General features: G+C 40.3%; 1 protein-coding gene across 10 annotated transcripts in view; it reads right to left on the bottom strand.

The window, feature by feature from the left end:
• EPB41L2 (erythrocyte membrane protein band 4.1 like 2) overlaps positions 1 to 19,052 on the bottom strand; it is a 108,070-nt gene that overhangs the window by 13,171 nt on the left and 75,847 nt on the right. For 3 of the 10 annotated variants that reach the window (XM_044424629.1, XM_044424657.1, XM_044424649.1), the window contains exons 13-14: positions 13,288 to 13,350; positions 10,383 to 10,529 (exon numbers count right to left, since the gene is read on the bottom strand). The exons of 2 other annotated variants lie outside the window; for them this stretch is intronic. In XM_044424629.1, the coding sequence (XP_044280564.1) occupies positions 10,383 to 10,529; positions 13,288 to 13,350 (210 nt within the window). Of the gene's footprint in view, positions 1 to 6,516; positions 6,685 to 10,382; positions 10,530 to 13,287; positions 13,351 to 13,552; positions 13,586 to 19,052 lie in introns of all 10 variants that reach the window. 5 more of the 10 variants (XR_006414168.1, XM_044424614.1, XM_044424639.1 and 2 more) reach the window with 3 other exon arrangements.

The raw sequence follows: 19,052 nt of genomic DNA, 5'->3' as shown, positions 1-19,052 counted from the left end.
CCCATTCCCTCAGTTTCACTGAGATTGCCTATTGGTCCCAGGACTGAGGGAGGGGTGTTGTACCACCCTGGTCTGGCAGCTGTGCCCTGTGCAGAGTGGGAAAAGCTGTTTTCGGTTTGATACCAATCAGGGCCAGTTGTGTGAATGCACAGATAACCACTCAAAGAATGAGTTACAGGTATGCAAACAGACTTTCTTCTTTGTGGTCTCTGTGCATCACACATATAGGTGATTAGCAAGCTTAACCTTGAGAGAACAGTGAGATGGTGTTGTCACTAGGTAATTGTGGAGAGGACTGCTCCACTGAAGAAGCAGTCTGCCCTTATACAGATATCTAGCCTATAGTGTTTGATGAACTAGGAGGATGTGGACTATGCATCTGCTCTGCAAAGGTACTCCTGGCAGGGAGGACTGTGGACATCACTATCACTTATGTGGAGTAAACCCTTGAAGGACCAAGAGTTGTGGACCAGCCATCCTGTAGGCAAGGGAGATTATATTCATGATCCAGGCTGCTAACCTCTGAGCAGACAGAAGAGTGCTTTAGATCTTTTTGAAAGGACATGCACGGGAATCAGAGATGTGGTTGATCATGGTATTCTATGGAATAAGGAGGTCCTTTCATGTGAAGGTCGTGAATGCCTGCTATTTAGCTAGGTAAGACTTTCTTGTTGATGGCTTCAGGGCAGCATCATGTGTGGTTCTAAGCCCTGTGGCAGAGTATCAGCTGTGGGGTTTATGATGTAATGCACAATGCCATGAGGTATAGAATGTTCATGTCAGGGTGGAGGATTTTCTCCCAGTCTCATGGTATCAGGCCTGGGCTGTGAGGGAGACAGAAGAATGTCCCATAGCAAACTTGAGTGACCCACAGCTGCCTTGATCACCAGGGAGTGATGACAATACATTGTTTCTTGTCCTTGCTGATCTCTGGGAGCAGCTTCATGATCGGGGGAAGGGGAAGAATACTGTCCCCAATCAGTGGAGAAGGAATGCATCTCCCAGGAAGCTGGTCCCTTGTCCCTCCCAGAAGAAGAAAGTTGTGCAGTCCATGTTGTGGGCTGTGGCAAACAGGTTGACTGTTGGTTTACCCCATGTGTTGACAATCTCTTGAAGGGCTCTGCTGCTCAGTTGCCACTTGTACATATCAAAATTCAGTGTCTGCCACTGTGTTGCTTGAGATGGCCATATGAGTTATATCTCTGTTGATGCACTGGTGACAAGTTTTGTCAGTGGAATTGACAATGTTCCATCCTGCCTGTTCAGACAGGATCCCACAGTGGTGTTGTCTGTGGCTATCTAAACCTGGCATCCATATAGGGATACCTGAAAGGCAGTGGATGGTTAGCATCTTGAAGATACTGATGTGTCTGCAGGCTTCTTGCCAATTCCAGGTGCCCTGGCTTCTCATGTCATCACAGAGTGCTCCCCATCCTGATAGCAATGTGTCTGTGGTGATGATGATTAACAACTCTGAGGGTGAGAAGCTTTTGGCAAATTGTGAGTCGGTCCTCCAGTGATGGCTGTTCCTGGCAGATGGGAGTATGTCGAGATGTGTTTTATGTGGGATGTCAAATGTGCAAAATGTGTGGACAAACCGCAGTTGTAAGGGCCACATTCAGAAGGGAACCACATTCATGAAGGGAACCACTGCTGCAGTCACAACCATGAGTCCACAGCCATGAGGCCTTAATGGTCACTCTGGTGCTGAGTTTGGTGCCCATATTGATCAATACAGATGGTCTAGATCAGGGGTCCTCAAACGTTTTGAACAGGGGGCCAGTTGAAAGGCTGTGGTGACTCTTGCGGGCCAGTGAGGTGGGGGTGCCTGGGGGCACAGGCCAGTGAGGTGCCGTTGGGCACGCACGAGGCGGCATCAGGCGTGCGTGGCAGTGGCTCGCTCGGAGATCTCCCAGCAAGTCCAAAACCATCTCCGAGCGAGCAAGCCACCACCTCCCTGTCCAAGCAGCAAGCGCACATGCAGGTGGCAAAGAGTGGCGCAGGTTGGATGGATGGCCATGGTGGGCTGGATCCATCCCGCAGGCCATAGTTTGAGGACCCATGCTCTAGATGATAGAAGAGGAACTTCTGCTGAGGATGAGCTAAAGCAGCCCCTATGACTGACAGCAGTGGAGAACAGATTTCTCATGGTTACTACAGAGTCCCAGAGTCTATGGGAGAGGAGCAGGTGGTGTGAAAGGAGTGCAGTAGTTCCAATTTTAGACTGCATGAGTAGGAACCGATCATCAACATACAGAAAGACTTGTATGGAGGCACCTTGGAGGCACAGGTGTGAGCAGACCATTGCCATGCCTTTAGTGAGAGCCCTGGGGGCAGCTGAGAGCCCCAAGGGGAGTACAGAGAATCAGAACATCTCATCTCCAATCTGGAAGCATATGAAGTGTCTATAATTTTGATCTATGGTAATGCAGAAGCTAGGGAGAGATTTTATTTTCTTGGGCTCCAAGATCACTGCAGAAGATGACTTCAGCCAAGAAATTAAAAGAAGTTTACTCCTTGGGAGGAAAGCTATGGCAAATCTCGACAGCATACTAAAAAGCAGAGACATCACCCTGCCAACAAAAGTGCATATAGTCAAGGCTATGGTTTTCCCAGTTGCAAGGTATGGCTGTGAAAGCTGGACCATAAGGAAGGCTGAGCGCCGAAGGATTGAGGCCTTTGAATTGTGGTGCTGGCGGAGACGCCTGCGAGTCCCTTGGACTGCAAGGCGATCAAGCCAGTCAATCTTAGAGGAGATCAACCTTGGCTGCTCTTTAGAAGGCCAGATATTGAAGATGAAACTCAAATACTTTGGCCATCTAATGAGAAAGACTCACTGGAGAAGACCCTAATGCTGGGAACACTTGATGGCAAAAGAAGAAGGGGACAGCAGCAAATGGAGCAAATGGCTAGATGGAGTCACTGAAGCAGTTGGTGTGAGCTTGAGTGGACTCCGGGGGATGGTGGAGGACAGGAAGGCCTGAAGGAGTGTTGTCTATGGGGTCACGATGGGTTGGACACGACTTTGCGACTAGCAACAACAAAATGCAGAAGAAGGTTTCCTTTAAGTCGACTGAGGAGAACCAATTCCTTCTTGCAAGAGAAGTAGGATGTTCTGGAGGGTGACCATCCTGAACTCAGGGTGGTAAGTGACTGATGCATCTGAAGTCTCTCATCATTTTGGCACCATTAAGTAGCAAGACTTGAAGCCTTGGAAAAGGTCAGAAAGAGGGATCTCTGACCATTAGGGACAGAGCCATGCTCCTTCTTCCACTGAGAGGTGGTAAGGCATCAAACTCAATCTGGCAGCCTCTCTCCAATAAGACCCAGGAGTCAGATGTTCTGACTTCCCAAGTGGGAAGGAACAGAGACTGTAATCAAAACTGGTGGTGGGGGGAGGCTGCCTGGCAAGGGCAGTCCGCAATGGTGCTTGTCCCCTTCTGAGTGCTTTTCTGATTGATGTGGACCACGGTGTCATGCCTTCTGGTCTAGGGGGATGCTTGTGACATAGACATGCATTCAACATAGACCTTGTGGTAGTAAGGAGGTTGGGACCTCCCAAACCACTTATGAGGTCTGGTGGACAACTCATCCTCCTCACTCTCATCCTGGCCTTCTACAAGGAGTCCATGCACTCATCCATGTGCATGGTGAAGAAGTCCCCCCCCCCCATCAAAGAGGAGTTCTTCAGTGTGGTAGTAGGTCTCCTGTTGCAGCCCTGTGGAGTGTCATGCCTCCTGATGGCCTCTGAATGAACACCCGAGCCATTTCCCTGTAGCTGGCAGACGATTGCAGATGGCTCCAATTTTGTCTCATAAGAACAGCTGGTAGTGGGCCATAGGTGCCTTGTAGCTGGAGACTTAGAGACTGAGCATTGAAGCCATGTAGATACACCTCACCACATTGTCCAGGTCATTGCAATTGGCTCTGCATAGACTCCCTGATGACCAAGTTGGTCACAGGTGTTGGAAGATGAATGGAATGTCTCTTTCCAGTATTAGGATCAGTGGCATCAGAGATTGCCATTAGTGTTGCCTAGTAAGTACCAAGTGCTTGCAGAGGTGCTGCTGGGATGGATGTCACTGGCAGTTGCTGGATCTTTGTTGAAGTTGGTAGAGCTGGATGTCCTCTTAGAATTGAGAGTCATGGTATTCCCTGTGGGATGCCCTAGAGCCTCTTTGGAGATCAATGAGACACTGGTGATGAGTCAGAGGCATGGTTCCATTCCTGCTTGTCTGGTTCCAGCACTGGTGTCCTGTTCTGAAGAGATATGGGTAACAGGCCTGGATGCCAAAGCATCTGAAAGTGGTCAGGTGGATCACCTCAATGCAACTTCCTAGTGTGCTTGGGTTGGAAGTGAGAGAGGGGTGTCCTGTATTTCCCCTTCTAATCCCAATGCTGGCAGGCCTGGATCTTCAATACTGAGTGTTCAGGTTGTTCTAGGTTAGATCTGAACTTTCTGTTGGAATTGTCCAGGTTCTTGGTGTCTATGGTAGACAGGCCTCTTATGGCATCCACGCTCCTACTTGGTGGAGGCAGCTGTCTTTTTGTACACTTGGCCATGTGATCCTCTTTGGAGTGGTGAGGAATTTGGAGTCCATGGCTTCCAGGGCCATGGCACTCATTTCATAAGTCCTGTTTCCAGGCCTGTTTTGTGAATGTCTGGCAATGATACGTCCTTTGCCTAAACAAGAAAGGATAGAGAGAGTGCCCATCCGTGAAAGAGAAGTTTACTTCCACAATGGACACACTTTCTAAACGATGACCTTGATGCCATCATGGCAGATGGGGAAGGCAGAGAGAGAACTGAGAACGGACTGGTAAAAGGGCGCAAAAGATCAGAGAGAAAGTGAGTAGGAAAATTTACATATAGAGATATACCCGTATATTAGGATTTTACAAGGAAAAAGTGAAAACAAAGTTCATGGAGATGGTTAAAAAGGAGGGGAAAGTGGTAGAGAGAGAAATGTAATAAACACTGAAAATATACATAAGTTGAGGAGGAAAATGTTTCTCAATCTAGGTATGAAGGTGATTGTAAAGGAACTGGGGGAATGGGCAGGAGCCCCTCCCACAGATGCAGGGAACAGGAAGGAGAGACTCCTAACCAAATTAACACTTAGCTGTAGAATCTTCTTGACAACAGTCTCCATGCAGGTGCAGAGTCCTCATGTGTGATGTACAGAGCCCACAAGGAACCACTTTAAATCCCACTGATTCTGTTAAGGTCTTCTAATTAAAATTGAACCCAACCCAGAAAATTTAAGTGCAGAATACAGTAAAAATCTTCCTATTTCTGACAGGTCACAAACAAGATTGTTTAAATAATAAAAAAATAGGGTGCCATTTGGTGGATAATTAAACCTCTTTAGTTTGATTATCTACATCTCCAGTTGAAATCTTTCCTTCTTTACCATGGGACAAGTTAAAAATAATATATTTTACAATTTTCCAAAAAATTCTTTGTTTAGTAAATTTTTTGAATAAAATATTGTAAAGTACCAATAAACGATAATATAAACTAGCAAGAACCTCAACAGATTAATAAGCTAATGAACCTATAGGATATGAGCAAATACTATATTGCATATACTGGCACTTCTGAAGGGACTATTACAAGTTCTGCCAGAAGTTCCTGTTTCACTGATACTAAACCTCTGAAATGATACTTCTTTTATAACTGTGAAAGAAGCAATGCCTGATATTCATTTCCTGGGCACCTCCAAAGGAATATGAAATTTGCCTATACAAATACCATCTCTCAAACATGCTAGTACAACTGGCATGTAAACATATAGGGACTCATTCCATCATTTAGAAACCCCAAATGCAACATATTCCCTTATTACAATATATCTTAAAGAAACTGATACTAGATGCAACATTCATTATGATGTGCAGTCAAGACATACTAACTGATGTAGCTTTTAAAAGTCAATGATGCACACACTCAAAGTGACAATATGAAAGAAGTGAAAGAAAATGGTAACTATGTCTTTAATTAAGTATACCACAGCATCTGTGACAAGATGGAGAATTTGGGTTTCACTAATTAAAAGGGTAAGGTTCAATCCAGCTAGACCTGGCAGTATATCAGGTACAAGTAGAATATAATATCAGTATATACACGATGAAATGACTGTTCACAGTCTCTAAGATGCACCTAGGGTCATGATAAGATAGTGGGGGTGGGGAGGAATATAGAACCTAAAACAATTTCACTGGCTAGTGGAATCACTAAACATTTGCTTAAACTGTGTAATGGAGTATCAGTATTTACAATCGAACACCATCCCCATTATCAGAATGAGAAAAAAATCTGACATGCATAAGCTTAGCATGGCACAGCTCCCATAAAGCTCTTAGCCTTCAATATTATTCACTGCCCTAATTTTAACTCATATTTTTTCTATTTATTAAAAAATAAAAAGCATGTTTTATCTAACATGTTAAAGCACCCCTTCTCCCTGTCTCCATATATGTTTATGTTGAAAAAAAGTAAATGTGGAAAAGCACCTCAAGCAGCTGAGAGAAGGGTGAGGCAGAAAGCTTTTCAGAAGGTACATTATCTTTCACAACAGTGCCCTCTGCTGTCCACAAGGTAGCTGAAGTGAAGGCAGATTTCATGCTAGTGGAAAAACCCTCCTTACTAAATAAAATTGATGCTATCTCCTCTTCTAGGCTCTAGACAGGTTAGAAAACGGAAAGCAACGAATTAACAGCAGAAGACAAAACATCAGTGACCTACAAAAGAAAGAAAACATCAGGCAAGAAAAGAAACAAAGGACATACAATGGGGAAAGTACAGAAAAGAATAATGCACTACACTTTTACGACTAAAAGACTTTAAAAAATTAAACATAGTATTTAGGGAAGTTCCACTACGTGTCTTACTTCTTTCTCTTACTACTTTTAAAACTGTAGTGTATTAAATTGAAACCTATGTGAAATTGTAACTGAACATAGATTTTTGTAATAAATGTCTTCTACCAAAAGAATTCTATACAATTGAGAAGCTACTAATACTATTGCTCCAATAAGTCACTATATTCCACTTTTCTGATATTAAAAGGCCCTGTGAACTTTCCCCCCAAAAGCAGTGTATTTTAGTTATTGATAATGTTTTTCCAGCTTAAAAACATGTCATTTGTCTCCTATCACTCTGGCTTACAGCAAAGATACTGAGAAACAGAATTTATTGATGCTACCATTATATCACAATACCAGGTGGGTTCAAATGTGATAGCAATCTATCATGGTAAGAAACCATGATAGGTTGCCCTGAAGTGCCAAGCAGCTATGAGGAGCCAGACAGATGATGAGCCTGCCTCCTTTCTTTTCATTCCTCTAGCCAATATCCCAGGAAAAACCATACAGAAGAACAAGGATTTTCTATTTGGCAGCTGTTATGGTGACTGGAGTTTGGCTCTCTGGGGTGTCAAGCAATCGCTTCTGTGCAAATGGGTTCAAGTTTCTGAAGCACAGCAGAGAGGATATGGAAACTAATCCAGAGATCTCTAGAGCAGGAGCCTCGAGTGTCTGATCTTCTCCCATGTGTGTGCTGGGGTGGTGATTCAGTTTGGCAGTTCTACTGAAAAATCTACCACTTGTGCCTGAGAGGGAGCCTTTCGGATGCAAGTTGGGGGGCGAGGGCAGCTTGGAGGTGGCTGTGCTCAGCTGATTTTCCCACCCTAGCCTTAGAAGCTTTCTCTTTCTCTCAAGCAGGAGCAGGGAAGCAGGGCTATGCAAGGCAAGGAAGATCCCTTCTTGAGGGCCCCCTCCCAGACTAGGCCTTCCCTTCTCCACTTATGCTGCTGAGAAAACAACTCAAACTAGAGCTAAGAAGGGGAAGCATGAGCTACACATTTTCACCATCTAAATGCTATTCTAACCTCTGGCCTCCTCTTGCCTTCTATAATCCTCTGTGGTTCCAGGCTAGACTGTATTATTGCCCTTCAGAATGGAAAACAAGAAAGGACAATTCACATTCTATTCAAAATGTTAATGTACAGAATATGCTACCACCAAATCGTATATTTAATGGACGTTAACTTCTGTGCTAACAGCACTATTATTCTCACTAATTGAAGGAATTATCAACTTGCTGCTCAACTTGGTGTCTCTTTTATCCGGATTATACAGTATTTAAACTGAGATACACTATTTATTCTTTATATCTACTTGTTACTGACAAAATGCCCTTAAATGTAGCACATTAATGAAAAGAAAATCTTGATTTTCAAAATTTATATATACAATATTTTGTAACTATTCTGTCACATATGCTGTGTCAGGCAACAACAGATGAAAGTATTACTGAAGAGAAACCCAGAGAAAGAGGTTGAGGCAAGAACCAAGCATTCTTCAGCCAGGAAAAAAAAATCTTGCCATTGCACTGACTGAAGACTGGATACAACTTGAATTGCTCTATCTCATTTGACAATAGAGGCAACATATACCTACATATTAATCATCAGACAGTGTTAATTAGAGCCTCATTTTTTGATGCAAGAACTTAGTGAACATTTAAGAGGATCCTGTCTCAACATTACTGAATGATTGCAACCAATGTCAATATATAGTAAGAGAAATCAGTGTTAACCTTTGTGCATGGGAAGATCATTTCAGTCGTAATATTATGATCCTTCCACATGTTCAAGTAACTTGAGTGTGACATAGAAACTATGCCAGTTTTAACTTTTTGAAAAACAGTTACCTATTGTAATTTGCTTTTTATTGCTATTAGTCATGCTGACTTTCATTTGATAGGATACAAATTTAATGAACAGGTAATTACAAAGCAACCACAGAGCCATAATCCTTTTGGAAGGTGCATAACTGAAAGGGTAAGGTTTCAGGTTGCCACATTTATAATCTCTTTATGTTCCTTTGGCACCATGTGATCTTCAGAATCCAATGAAGGCAGATTCCTTCTCTTTTTAGTATTTGTAGTGGGAATTTTAAAAATTTTCGAACCAATGGAGAAATCAATGGGAAAGAAATTAAGCAAATAGCATCACACAAACATGAACACCAACAACACTGAGAATAGAAAATGGAATACCATTCAGAAGCACAGGCATGGAATTGTGATCCTTTTGTACTGAAATCCCACATTACCACCACCACGCATACAAAATCTTGAAAGGTTGGCTATTATGCAATGCATTTCGTCTGAGGAAAGCTGGGGTAGTAAAAGCCCTGCTTTACCAACACATTCAAAGTCTTTCTCCTTTGGCAAAGACAAAAGGTACCTTTCAAACTTGGAGAAAAACATGTATGCCACCCATGCATTATATACTGAGTAGTAATTCATTCATGTACATAGAAAGTACATGAAGGAACTACTAATGGCTTGGCTGCACACAACCAGAACTATTTATATAGCAGGAATTGTTTAGGTTTTACAGATATTATAAACACAAAGACATCTCCACAGTGTGCTACCAGTATGGCTGGTCAAGAAGTACTGAAAAACCTACACAATCCTAGTACATAAGCAGTTTTGCCTAGTCAGCAGGTTACTTGGGTGTCAGTGATTTCAAGATTACTGCACTGATGCAGATTGAAAATGCATTTGAAAAATATTGAGGAAAATTTGTAATACCGTGTTTTATTCCTGATATTTGTAGTCCATTTATGAACCCTTTCTAACAAAAAAACCTGCTTAAGAAGCAAATTTCTAATGGAATTGAATAAAATATATATTTTATTCCTCGTTCTTGGGACAACTACACCTGAAAATTTTGCATGTGATAACTGCAAACTAATAGAATAGGGGCATTTAGAGATACCTGTATTAAAAGCCCATAAAGCTGTTAATGCTTTATGTTGATGAATGACATTTTAATGTTATAACTCTCATCAGATAGGCATAATTGTATTACTTTATTCTGATTTTCAGTTGTCAAACAGAAAAGTGGTTCTCCTAAATGCAACAGGCATAACAATTATATTTCTTTCAGGATTAATATGTTCTTTTTTATTCACCAATTTTGAGGCTTGCCTCTTGAGTAGGGAGAGCTAAAAATGTTGCTTTCCTCCCACTGCTTTTCTTGCTACATTTACTTCCTATTTACTACAAAGTTACCTAGGGCCAAGAGAAGATGCTTAGGATCTACTGCTAATGGCTATTCTACATACATTAAACAAGATGAAAATTCTAAAATGTTATGCTTAGTGACTTCTTTCTTCCTCACTATTTGTGAATAGAGATCAACACATGCATACAATGTTAATGAGTATTAGCTGCAAATAAGTGTCATATTAGCAGTAAAGAAACTTCTCATGTTTTCCTTATTAATGTTGGAATATAATGCATATTTTAACTGCTTTCTTAACACTATGGCTATGCATGCTGACAAGGGTCTTCAGAGACATACCCCTTGTGTCTGTTGAGACAGAGGTGTGATACGCCGTTTTTCCCATTCATTGGGGCGTGGCTCAGGTGAAGATTCCATAAAATTGCGCTTGAGTTCACTAATGCTAGCCTGATGCTTCAGTAATTCATCCTGGGTCTTATCCAGGTCCTAGCAATGTGTAATGTAAAAAAGAGCAGGACAACATATGACAAATACAAACCATTGAAAAAACCATGAAAAGTGCCTGGCATTCAAAGATTCAAGTAGGATTCAATTAAAAATATTAGATTTTTAAAAATATCTCTGGAAGAGAAATGTTTTGATCTTAACTCTATCATGCTGATGAAACTGATGCAATAGAAATATGTAATGTTTGGCATAGCAGAACAAATTATTTATTTTAACTGTTGCTTGAAATTAAATAAACATTTGCTATTCTCATATTAGCTGTGATATTATATATGCAAATCTTTTGTAAAAGCTTTTATATTAATACTACACACTTAGCTGCAATGCAGAGATTATAAAGTTTATGAGGAGCAAAGCAATGTGTTGAACAGGTGCACTCGGCCACATTTTATATCTCCTTCAGTGCCCTTTTACTACCTGCTGCAAAAGAAATCAATGCAACTGACACATGTTCACACAGGCTTATGTTATAATCTACCTAATCTACCAAGGAACCCTATTGTGCAGCTTCTGTAGAAGCCACAGGAACCTGGCATTTGCACCATGATAAATGAATGAACTGGAGCATTAGGAGAAAATCACTTTCTTCAAAGAATACGCCTTCCTTAAAGAAAGTAGAAGCCAACTATTAAAATTAGTTGGATAATTTGTTCATTTTATTGCTAGTAAAATATCAATCTCTATGCATCCTTGAGGAAGAAACTGTTGATTGTAAAGCCCCTGCTAGTGAAAGCCAGGCCTGACCACTCAGTGCCAGAAAAGGAAGGTCTGCCTTCACAGCAACAGTATCTCTGCTCAATACACTTGCATCGTTCACCCACAGAATTTCATGGCAACAATTTGCTACATAAAAAGTAAAGGGGCTGTTACAGGATATTTAGCTGGAAGGGCCAAACGTGTTCCTTGTCTCAGTCCCGGGCATCAATGAATCTATTGTAAGGAGAAGTGTTAGGTGCCACTGTTTCCACGGGGAAGTTTGACAGCCATGTGCCTACACTCTGCAGGATCCTCACAGAAATGCAGTGAGAATCTGGGCAACTTGCTTAAGAATTTCTTTGAGAAATAGTGAAAGCAATAAGCATTGTTTTAGGAATTCACTCACATGTCTCCCACTACAATTTCCTCTTATGCATGAGGCTGACTTCTGTACCACTTAAAAGTGGCATTTCATTCTGAAAAAAGATATCCACCTGCACAATGTGGTGGTGGAAAAATCTCTTCCACAATGCATTAGCAGGTCACAACTGAAGGCACTTCAAGTCTACCCCTCTAGAGCTAACAGGACTGCAAAATTCTGTGTCGTAATCCACCCAGAGAACTCTGGCTATTGGGCAGTATAGAAATAAACCAACACACCAACAAAATACTATTCTTATATGTCCCATATTGTACGTAATTCAATCAAGTTCATAGCCAGCTTTCAATCCTAACCTTCTGTTAAGCTTGTGGCATTGAAGCCTTGCCACCAACAGCACATGTGGCAGGGAAGATTGCAGAGACAGACAGCATACATGTTAGGGAAGAGTGCTTGGGAGAAAGGCAAGTACTGAGAGAGTAAGATCATGCCAAGTGGATAAAACAAGGTGAAAGACAGCGTGGCGGGAGGACATGTTCCATAAAATGCTGAGGAGACTGGATGTTACATAATGACATTCAATGAACCAAGTGCTTGTCTGTAGATCTAGAAGCACAGCAATGTATAGCAATGTAAGCTGTACAAGTGTTAAGTACAAAGAAACAGTTTCAAGGGGCAATTACGCTTTTAGTGGCAACCTAAATAAGAGAAACTTAATCATTTGAATACAGATTTATCAGAACTCGAGGAAATACTGTATTTTAAGAATAATTTTGGGTTGACACCAGGCAGATTTCTTGGATTTGTTCAGTACATGGTTATGCAGTACACTTTACAAAGTTTTAGCAAGTTATATCAAGTATATTTTTAGTTATCAGAAGCTTCCAAAAAGCAACAGAACATATTAGTAAAGTTAATATAAATCTGCAGGTATTCACATTATATTCTTGCATGTTTCCAAATTATTCTGAGCTTATCTAAATCTAACCATGGGAACAGCCCTATCTGGATGATAAGACTTGTTTTCTTAGATCACAAACTAGATTTGTTAGTTTGTTTAAAAGTTATCTTGTAGTAATTAAACTATATTTACTGACAGGTTAAGTTGGCAAAAGAATCTCATATTCACAGTTCATCTCAAAAGCTCTTATCAAATAATGTCTCCTCGTATCACAAGATTATTCCAGAGTGAAACAATTATTTTAATATGGAATTAAGGTTCTGCTCTCTAGGAAGGTGGCCCATGTTTAAAAAGAGATGCCCAAAAATTAGTTTTGGGAAGAAACATCCTGGTTCTAACATCACCGCATCATTTTCTGCAGACTGTTCTGTCTCACATTTCCAGTCAGGTTTAGGAAATGAGAGAAGGAAACATGTGATATGCACACTTCCATAAAGCAGGATGTTGGTCTAACAAGTTATATTTTCTGGAAATAACATCTAAACAGGGCTATGTCCCACTCACCACTGAAAAAATGTTTTAACAACTATATACTTAAATCTATTCATTTATAGAATGACTAAGATTTCCAACATGCATGCCCAGCTTGAACGTTCCCATGCATTACATGCACCGTGCCTAGAACAGCCTGCAAGTGACCTCCCATTTCGTGCAGCCTGGCAGCCCATGAGAACAGAAAATCCCCCTCAGATTATACAAACCTCCAACATTAAATTGCTATGTCTGACATAAATATTTTCCCCATTTACTCTCAAGGAATAAGTCTGTGAAATTAAAGCACACAACAAACAAAGAGAGAAAGGAAGAAAACCCATGATCATCAAGACAACAAAAAAGTGCTTAAAAGCTCATTCATGAGGGCTTTAAAATTAAACAAGGGTGGCCACTGTGCAAACATAAGCTACAGAAGCTTCAAGCACTGATAACGACAGGCAACAATAGGATTAAATTGAAAATATCATCCACCTTCTTGTGAATTTCCTCCTCTTCCATCTCTGCCTACGTAATGGAACCACCCAAATGTCAGCAAAAGAAAACACTCATTAGTGGAAGCTATAGAAGTAGCACAGAGGCTTTGTTTGGAAATATTGCAAACAATGTGCTCTGTTTACAAACCTTTATTGTTTGGGTCTCAGATGCTGCTCAAGTTATTAAACCACTGCAGTCTTCCACCTACAGCACTGTAGAAATGACTGAAGTAATTTTTGGTATAGATGAAATGGCAAATGGGATATTTGTCTGTCTCTCTACAACCACAGTGTTCATTTATTTTTTCTCTGCAGTTTGGAAGAATTTTTACAAACAAAAGCTGACAAGAATAGCCTCGGTCTTGAACACTATGATACCAATGCATTTAGAATAAAGTTTGTAATACGAATTTAAAGCTACAAATTAATTTTGGGCAAATTACATTTGTATTGTTAAATATTTAGCAATAACACAAAGCATTCAAACAATACTGTTTGTATTCCTCACAAGACTGCTAAACATTAAATAAAACTTACAGGTTTGATTCCAAAGTAACAACTAATGATGGTTTGGGACTTTGTGAATGAGTTTTTATGCTCTTGCACACTTCAAACATTCTAATTCAATTTATTTTTTATATATTTATATTTATATGTATATATATATGTGTGTATGTATATGTGTGTGTGTGTGTGTATATATGTGTGTGTGTGTGTGTATACACATTGCGGTTTATATCCTGCCTTTTTCCTACAAAGGGCTCAAGGCAGCTTATATCATCTCTCCTCCTCCATCTTATCCCCACAACAACAACCCTGTGAGGTAGGTTGGGTTGAGAGTCTGTGACTGGCCCAAAGTCACCCAGTTGACTCCATGGCTGAGTGGGCACTAGAACCCAGATCCTCTGAGTCCCAGTCCCATGCTCTTAACCACTACACCACACTGGCTCTCATTACTTCTTAGTTTTAATTACTTCTTTGGCATAAACTATAATTTGCTGTTACAGAGAAACCAGTGGACAATGCTTTGTGTACCTGTCCTCCAAACCAGGATTGCAAACCAGTTTGAAGGTGACTGGCAATTCTGGTATTGAGTAAAAGTACAAACCATAGCTCAGTGGTTTCAGTGCAATGACAAGCTATTGTTTGAACCACAAGAAAAAGTAACCCATTCAACCAGAGCATGTGAGAAGGACTGGGAATGCACAAGCACAAAGTCTAATGAGTTAAATAGCCCTCCTCCTGTAAAGGCCAGGAAATAGAAATTGGAAACTTTTGGTCAGCTGCAGCTTATCATGTCAAATGAACCCAGAACTATGTTCAATTTTAACTATGCTTAAACAAAGCAGCTTCATAAAGCACAGTTTTTTCATACAGTATGAGAGGGGGAGCATGTGATCGCTACATTCTTCGTGTCATGCTAAACCATAGCTTAGTATGGCATCTGAACACAGCCAGTATCTGCTTTAGTATTTCTTCTTGTCTTGTTGGCTGTAATAATTCCTGAATAAAGGCATGCATTTTTACCTAAGACATAGTTATAAATTATAGTTATAGTGATGGGCAGTTTTCTCACAGTGAAAATCTAGGTTTTTAAGAGGCAGTTTCCAGCTTTAAAATACCATTCAAGTTCACAAATATTTTATACTACATTGTGTTTGTTACATGGAAAACAGACATGATCACCAGTCAAAGCAGATAGTGAAAAGAGTTAGAATAGTGACTTTTTAAAAACCCTACATAATAATGTTAAATAATTATTTTGCACGCTACTAAGGTAGAGACAACTTGTCTTCAAATATAATGATTATTTTAGGCAAAGAGAAGGTATGCTACAGTAACATATCTTTGCACCTGCCAATGTAAGAAGCCCTATTTAAAATTTTCAAAATAGTTAACTTTTCCCTTTACCCTGCCTTCCACCACGTATATCCCTCAAGCATTCACAATTTCATTTCATTGGTTGTAACAAAATTTCAAAACATGTGACCAGTTACAATGAGATACAATAGTTTATTCAATTCAAGAATGAAACTTGGATTTCTGTGCCTCTCCTCTACTTCAACTCAGCTGCAAAGAGATTAGAAATTTTCATAGCTAGCTATATTAGTATATGGTTTATTTCCAAAATTCTGTTTAATCTAAATTATGATTTCTAGTGATAAACCAGCTTCATAAACCATAGTTTGAAAAAGACTTGTTTCTCTAAACCATAGTTAAGGGAAACCATAGTTTATCCAGGTTTAGACATAAGGTTTAATTGGGATCTGTTAAAAATGAAATAAAAGCTTCCAATCTCCTCCTTGCAGCTGCAATGGAGGGACAGGATGAGTACATAAGCCTGAGGCATATTCATGTAATGATAAACTATTACTTACCATTATGTCTAAAATATGTCGGGTATTTGTTAGTGAGGAGGACCTAAAATTGGTAGTGGGGGGAATATGGGTTAAGGGACTGCAGGGGCTTATGCCACCTCTGTAACCCCTGTGCTCTCCATAAACTCCACTCTTACCAAAGGTTGGGCAGGAGGCAGAGAGAGTAATCCTAGGTAACTGCGGGATTCCTCTGTGCTGTTCTGCATACAGCAAATATAAGCTAATGCAGTAATGACAGGGACAGCTGGTTCTGCCTCAAGCTTGCCTACCCTGTTTCCTTCACTGCTTAGGAGGAAGCTGCAGAGGAATGAAGAGGACTCTGCAGGTTTGACTTTCAAAAAGTCCCTAAAATAGTTCATATTCATGTGTCCAAAAATCTCTTTAAATATAGTAGCAAGTGGATAAAACAATTTATCTTTTAAAGCACATCTACTGAATATAGAGATGTCCAAATATCAATGGAAGGATTTTTAAAAAGTAATTTATGGCCTCATCCTGCAACTATACAAGGCTGATTGTACCTTTCGGTGCACCAAAGTCAGTCTACGTGAAAATGGTATTTAGGCAACAAAATTACACACCTCTTCCTTCTCAGTTTTTGCTTTTAGGGGAGTGTCATTAGAGGCACTCAGAGGAGCTGTCTTAGGTTCCAGGTAGCAGAGGGACAGAGCAACAGGAAGGGACATTGTGAGTGAGAAAGGAATAGACTGGAAAGCAGAGAGAAGCAATACAAAAGTGAGGAAGAAAGAAGGAATAAATGAAGGAGAAGTAAGGGGGACGTATTGCTGAATGCCAGATGGGAGGAAGGAGATGCAAACCTCTGGAAGGCTAGGAAAGCTAATGTAACCATCCTCATCAAGCAAAGAAGGAAAATTTAAAGAAAAAAAATTGCTTAAATTGAATTGAAAGCTAGATGCAGTATTTTCATAGTCAGTATTTTTATGAACTCCTCTTTCTACTGCAAAAGGAATACAATGGCCAGTCACCAAAAGATTCAAACGTTCCATGCTGTTATTTGAGGACTTCTCTTTGTTTCTACCATAGACTGGTGTTTCTTTCCTAGGACTGCCATCCTTGCTCTCTGAGGGTGTATACACAAGCTTACCCAAGCTATCATGCTCTGAAATGTCTGAAAGCATGCCCATTTCAGGGATAGCAGATAGGTTTGGCGGGCAGGATGAAACAGAGTGAATGGCAAATGAAAGTTGAGGCATGTATACCAGCTAAAGAGAGAAAAGAAGTCCAACCACAGATGCAAATGGACCATGAAATAAATGTACATTTGCAGGTAGAAGGAATGCGTAAGAGAGGGGGGAAAGAAACCTGTTAGTGAGAACACGTACTCAGAAGTGGAATAGCATTGCCATTACAATAGGAGTGACACTAACATTCATAAACCCCATTTGTTTTCTTTTCAACCAACATATAATCCAAATATTTGGATTATACCAACTCAGAATGCTTTTTGTTGCCTCATTTTAAGGCTGTTAAGAGCTCTGTAGCTTGAGCTTGTAGTAATGCAGATACAGTGAATGGAAGCAGAGGGACATTTAAAGCTTCAGCAGAAGGTGTGCAGCAGAGAGAGCAAATAATGACAGTGTTTCAAATTACAGATTTCACTAGTGTTTCTTTGGAAATCTTAAAGAGCCCAAGAAATACCCACTACTTAAAAATCAGATCTGTAGGACAGATAAACATTTAGAAGTTCAAATATCTAACCATCAAAATGCAAATACCTAATATACTGTAGATTAGTCAGTGGATTACAACATAACAGGAAGATTATATCAGTTTTCTAATGCTTCTTATGTGGATCCAGGAGTGTTACATTCCAGAAAATAATAAAACTAATGCATTTCATAACTGTACATAATATCAAAATGAAAACAGACTTAACTTTTAATATTTCTAAGTTGATTTAGCGCAACATCCATTTGAGAATCAATTACCAATTCTTGTGCTTAAAGTGAATTAACTCTAAAAGCTATTATCAAAGGTATGTTTAACACCTAGCTAAGTTTTTCCTTGCACAGAAGAATGTGGAAGCTGTTACCAAATATAAAACGTACATAGTGAGACTACAAATAAATCATAACAATGAATAAAGTATGTACATTGATTTTACTCAAACACAATTGTATTTTTAAAAGATCCAGAAAATTCCAAGGCAAATTTGCATCAACTCTGTCCTACACTACCCAGTGTTAGAAAGGAACAGATACTAGGAAGTCTGACTCACTTGAGTTTAATGGATTTTCTCCCTACTTCCAAACTGATGATCAGAAGTAGGTCAAAAAGGTTCCTCCCACCCCCACATAATTACATCTCTAAGATGGCTACAAATTGTGCATTTCTTTAAATAATGCTATGGAACTTCCTACAAATTGCGCAACGTGGAAAGTTATGCAACATGCTTACATTACAATATTTTGCATATTTATGCAACCTATGCAAATTGCTTTTAGTGGCTTTGGCTGTGCTTTTTTCAAATGGGCAAATCTCACCCTGTCATCTCTGGTTCAACACATACCACAGTGAGTTGACACCGGCACAGGACTGCTAAACCAGAATGTTGGAGCCAAATTGTGAAAATCTGTAATCCTTTATGGGATTCCCCACACATCCTTATCTTGAATGAGACTACAGGGCAGCACATTCTTTTCTCTCAAGCAGAGAAGAATGTGCAATCTCTTTCTGCTGCCAGCTACATTCTAAAAGCAACAGCCAACATCATCTGATAAAAGGGAGATTCAGGAAGCTGCCTCCTCTGCCCTCTTCCCTCCTTCCCCAGCTGATGGGGATGGAAAAAGCACCACAAATCAGGATGGAAGCACCTTTCCTGAGCAGGCGCTCTGCCAATAGAAGGTATCTTTGTCTGATTTTCAAGGATTCCCACCATCTCCCTCTCGTTGGAGTCCATCCAATTCAGGAGAGTCCTTCAATTTTTCAGAAAACTTGCACCTGCTGGGGGAAAGGCTGGTAACATTAAGGGCTCCCTCTGCCAACATAATATTGGCATGTCACCCTAGGGAAGATAGTTTTCAAGTAATCTGCCCTCTAACTAAGGTTCAGACAAGTGCATGACCTCTCACTTTATCTTTTTGCACCCATTCATTCTAA

This window comes from Varanus komodoensis, unplaced genomic scaffold (assembly GCF_004798865.1).
Source record: "Varanus komodoensis strain SLA01 unplaced genomic scaffold, ASM479886v1 scaffold1, whole genome shotgun sequence".
Taxonomy (NCBI): domain Eukaryota; kingdom Metazoa; phylum Chordata; class Lepidosauria; order Squamata; family Varanidae; genus Varanus; species Varanus komodoensis.
The sequence above is the reverse complement of the archived record's forward strand: the minus strand, read 5'-3'. Positions and strand labels throughout refer to the sequence as shown.